Source organism: Nicotiana attenuata, chromosome 11, assembly GCF_001879085.1.
Source record: "Nicotiana attenuata strain UT chromosome 11, NIATTr2, whole genome shotgun sequence".
NCBI lineage: Eukaryota > Viridiplantae > Streptophyta > Magnoliopsida > Solanales > Solanaceae > Nicotiana > Nicotiana attenuata.
The window spans coordinates 23,470,401-23,474,972 of record NC_031999.1 but is presented as its reverse complement, the minus strand read 5'-3'; the positions used below and the strand labels follow the sequence as shown (position 1 = coordinate 23,474,972).

Sequence of the window (4,572 nt, the reverse complement as noted above, 5' to 3'; positions counted from 1 at the left end):
CCTCCCCGTGACAAAACCATCTTGACCCTCCTGGCCATATTGCCCGCCTCCTGGAAAGAAATATCGCTCCCTGTCTCCTTAGCCATTTGAAGTCGAATTGGCTGGATCAGTCCCTCAATGAACCTCCTCACTCTCTCTCTCTCTGTGGAAAGTATAAGTAGAGCATGACGGGCCAAATCAATAAACCTGGTCTCATACTGGGTATCGATCATGGAACCCTACTGGAGACGCTTAAACTGCCTCCGGTAAATCTCCATCTGAGTAACAGGAAGAAACTTCTCCAAAAAGAGCTGAGTAAACTGCTCCCAAGTCAAAGCTGGCGATTCGGCTGGTCTAGCCAAACAATAATCTCTCCACCAGGTCTTGGCGGATCCAGATAAGCGGAAAGTAGCAAAGTCGACCCCATTGGTCTCCACTATCCCCATGTTCCTAAGAACCTCATGACAACTGTCTAGATAATCCTGGGGATCCTCAGAAGATGCACCGCTGAAAGGGGCAGTGAAGAGCTTAGTAAACCTATCCAATCTCCACAAGGCATCGGCAGTCATGGCTGTTCCGACACCGGTCTGGGCTACCACAACCGCCTGAACTGCTCCAACTGGCTGAGCTGCTGGAGTCTGGAACTGAGGAGCCACCTGCTCCGGAGTGCGAGTACCAGGAGCCTGGACCCCTCCTCCAGCCTGAGCGACGGCTGTGGCTACAGGAANTAAATATCTTTTTAATTTTTTTATTTAATTTTTAGGGTATTATCATTTTTAATCCGCGCCAGAAACTATTTACATTTGATAGCTAAAAAAGTGTATTAAATTTGTATAATTTTTGGATATAACATACAGAATGTATATATATAAAAAAAAATATACACTTTTTCGGCTATTATTTTGAGAGTGGCTATACAACGTCATTTTTTCTTAATTTATATATAAAAAAAAGGGCAACCCAATGTACTAAGCTCCCGCAACGGCTATACAACATCATTTTTCCTTAATTTCTCAATCAATATTCGATATCTATTTTGAGGTCCGACTAATCCAGATTTGCGTCAAAAAATCTCACTTGTGAATAATGCACTCTCTATCAAACGTGATATTATATTGAGGATAGAGGAATACTTCACTCTAATTATTGATAGTGTTACTCCTTTTTATAGAATGAAAAACTCTCTTCTTGGGGGGAAAAAATTTGTTCTTCCTTTTCTTTAATGACTTAAATTAATTTGCATCACATTTCCATAGTTCACATAGTTCCTCTGTTTCGTTACATGTGGTACTTCCCTTATTAATTTGTTTAAATAAAAATATCACCTTTTATGGTATTTAAAAATAGGGAAATTTGTACTTATAATCCTTCAAATGTCGACAATATATGATTTTGATTCTTTTTCTTGTGAACATTCGCAAACCTTTCTTTTTTTTACTAACCTGTAACTTGTGACTCATTTGTAATGTACTCCAAATTTGAAGTTCATATAATTCTGAATTAATAAGTAAATTAATTAACGGGGACCAAAAATGCATATTTTACTTAATTCAAGGTTAAACAAGCATGTTTCACAAAGAATCAGGAACAAAAATCAGAATATATTAACAATTGAGGGATCAAAAGTTCAAGTACCCGTTGAAAATAATTTAATTTTATACTTCTCATTTAACCTTTAATGACATGATTTTATAACCTCAAAAATGTCATGATATATTTAAGACTACAAGTTTCAAAACTCTTAGCTTTAAACTTTGCATTTTATCTTTAATGACATGATTTTATAACTCCTAAATTGTCATGATATGTTTAAGACTATTAAGTTTCAAACTTCTTATTTTCTTTCTTTTTTAGAATTCCACGTCCAATCAAACACTATCATATAAAATGAAAAAGATTAAAGAATTTGAAATAAAAATCATTTGACTTGGATAAATCACCTAAGTGGGAAAAAATAATTAAAATATTATAATTTAAAAAGTTACTATATGTGATTAATAATTCAAAGGAAAAAATAAACCTTACATGAAATAAGAGGAGAAAAATGTTGAGAGTTTTAACGTAGGATGAGGCATTTGATTTATAAGGTAATCTGAGTCGAAACATGATTTTCACCCTATACGATTACAACATTTAAGTTTTAAGAATTAAACACAACAAGTTTTTCTTAAATTATTACTAAACATTAGTTCCAAACAAGTTTGGATCGGCAATATGAATCCTTACTGATTCAAGAAATTTATCTATTTAAATCTATCCCAAGTCAACAATATACAAGAATAAAATAAAATACAAACATTTGAATTAGAAAGAAAAAAAATTAAGAGCTGCTTCCACAATGCATTCAACATATGGACAAAGTCTGTTTCAGTTACACATTCAAGCCAGCAAACTCAATTGGGATCATTTTTAGCCAGCGTGTTACTTTTGATAGCCAAAAAAGTATATAAAATTTATATAATTTTTTGTATATAACTACAGAATGTATATATATACATAAAAAAATATATAAATTTTATATATTTTTCGGCTATTATTTTTACAGCGACTATACAATATCATTTTTCCAACTCAATTCGCAACATCCAAAATAGTTTGTACCCTTCGTAGTTAGTACAATTCTATTTAAATACACAAGTATTCATACTCTCCACGTTTTTCTCTTTTCCTTGTCCTCTTAATCATGTAATAGGTAAAATCTCACCCGATATTTACATCAGATCAATATATTTTGCTATGGTTGAGTAACAAATGAGATGAAAATGCACAATAATTTACCATGGTTAGATGAGTAAAAGAGTGTTCAGATAATCATTGATTTGGTATCAACATCGGAATAAATTATAACTTGCTTGGAGTCTTAACTTCAAGTTCTGTGCACTGATAGTGTAAAATTTTTACACCATTACTGCAATTTAACCAGTTATAACAAGTTACTACTCTGTTTTCTAGGTTACCATCTCAGGCTTGACATAGCATTCCACAATTTTTGTTAGTCAACTTAACCAGATACTGCAAAATTCTTACATTGTCAGTGCACAGAACATAAAACTCGAAAGGAAAATATTGTCAGCCCTGTACAATTGAGTATTGGCGCAACAAAAGGCAACCTTCTGACATAACGGCAATTGAGAAGAGCAGGGCAAGCAAAGGAGTCTGCTGCTAATTTCAACAAAAAGAGGACACAGCCAATGTTCACTTTCAACTCCGAATAGATCTCTCAGTTGATTGATACAAATATCATCCACGCATGAGTTGACACAACCAGGTTTCTACCCTTCAGCCTGACTGAAACTGCTCACAATGTAAAAGTTCTGCTAAAGAGGGTATAGCAGCATTTCAGGTGAAAATGACCGAGGTAATAGAAGTGTCAATTCATATTAACCGTCATTAGGACAGCACAAACAATCAGAAATAAGGGCATAGTTAAAGGTTGTGCAATCCATATGGCATCGCATGAACCACTGCACAAAATATGGTCGCGTGGTTGTTGCATGGCCACATCACTATTGAATGAGATGCACCGTCACATATTGAATGAAACCCACCCATCCCACCGACCCACCCCCCAAAAAAAAAACCAACACGCAAAAAAAGATACCCAGTACATGGTTATTCTAGAATATCAAGGGGGGTCGGGGTGAAAACAACGCATTTTCGGTTTCTTTTTTTTTTTTCAGTTCCAATTTTGACCTAGTAGGTGCTTAATGGGGATTAGAATCAAAATGATAAAATCATAGGAAACATGTTGCTGTAAATGTAGGCTTGAAACAGAGGGAGAGCAATCATTTGCAAAAATTGAACTTAACTTAAACCTCATTCCTTTTTTTTTCAAGAAAACAAGTTAGTAAAACTATATACAGAAACTTGATGCTGTCAAGAAAAGTAATAGATCAGACAAACCATTTTCATGGTGCAAATTATTAAAGTAACAGAAGCTCAACTATAGATCGACAATCCGCTAGGAAACCATACCTTTCTGCACATGTTCCCAAATCCTTGTAACTTTCTGATGCTTAGGTGAAAAAATATAAACGAAATCACAGATTGAATATACCCCTCAGCCTCAATGAACGAGCACCTCCTTTATCACATTTCTGGCTTCGCTACACAACACATCTGAATCATTTCCTCTTAAAGGCTGGTGGACGACAACTTTAACTAATCCTGGATATACTCTACCCTCCAGCCCTGCTGGCATTATTCTGCCTGTTCCGGTAATAGTAATTGGAACCACAGGCACTCCGGTTTTGGCAGCAACACTAAAGGCACCTTTCTGCATCACCAGCAAGGAAAAAAATAGATAAGAGCTAAACAGAAGGCCAGCGCACCTTCACTAGTTTTATTTACTATAAATTCTTGTAATCAATGACCCATAAAAAAGAATACCAGACTATGGTTCCATGAGTTGATTAAGGCCTTGTGCTTAACAGCTAAGGCATCAAGGCCTTCAAAATTACTCTGACATTAGTTACTTTCTCCATTTATGCAAGCTACATAGTGAGTTTTCCCCCATTTCTTTGGGGTGTGTGGAGGTGCATGGGATGAGGCTGGGGAGGGGGGAGAAGATTTTGGTGTGTGTGTGTGTGGGGG

General features: G+C 35.6%; 1 protein-coding gene across 2 annotated transcripts in view; it reads right to left on the bottom strand.

Moving 5' to 3' along the window:
* The window catches only part of LOC109234232 (1-acyl-sn-glycerol-3-phosphate acyltransferase 1, chloroplastic), a 7,305-nt gene continuing 5,572 nt past the window's right edge, over nt 2,840-4,572 (bottom strand). Inside the window, exons 7-8 of one of the 2 annotated variants that reach the window (XM_019400125.1) lie at nt 3,955-4,255; nt 2,840-3,296 (exon numbers count right to left, since the gene is read on the bottom strand). In XM_019400125.1, the coding sequence (XP_019255670.1) occupies nt 4,046-4,255 (210 nt within the window). In that variant the 3' untranslated portion in view covers nt 2,840-3,296; nt 3,955-4,045. The remainder of the gene's footprint in view (nt 3,297-3,954; nt 4,256-4,572) is intronic. The other variant, XM_019400124.1, reaches the window with a different exon arrangement.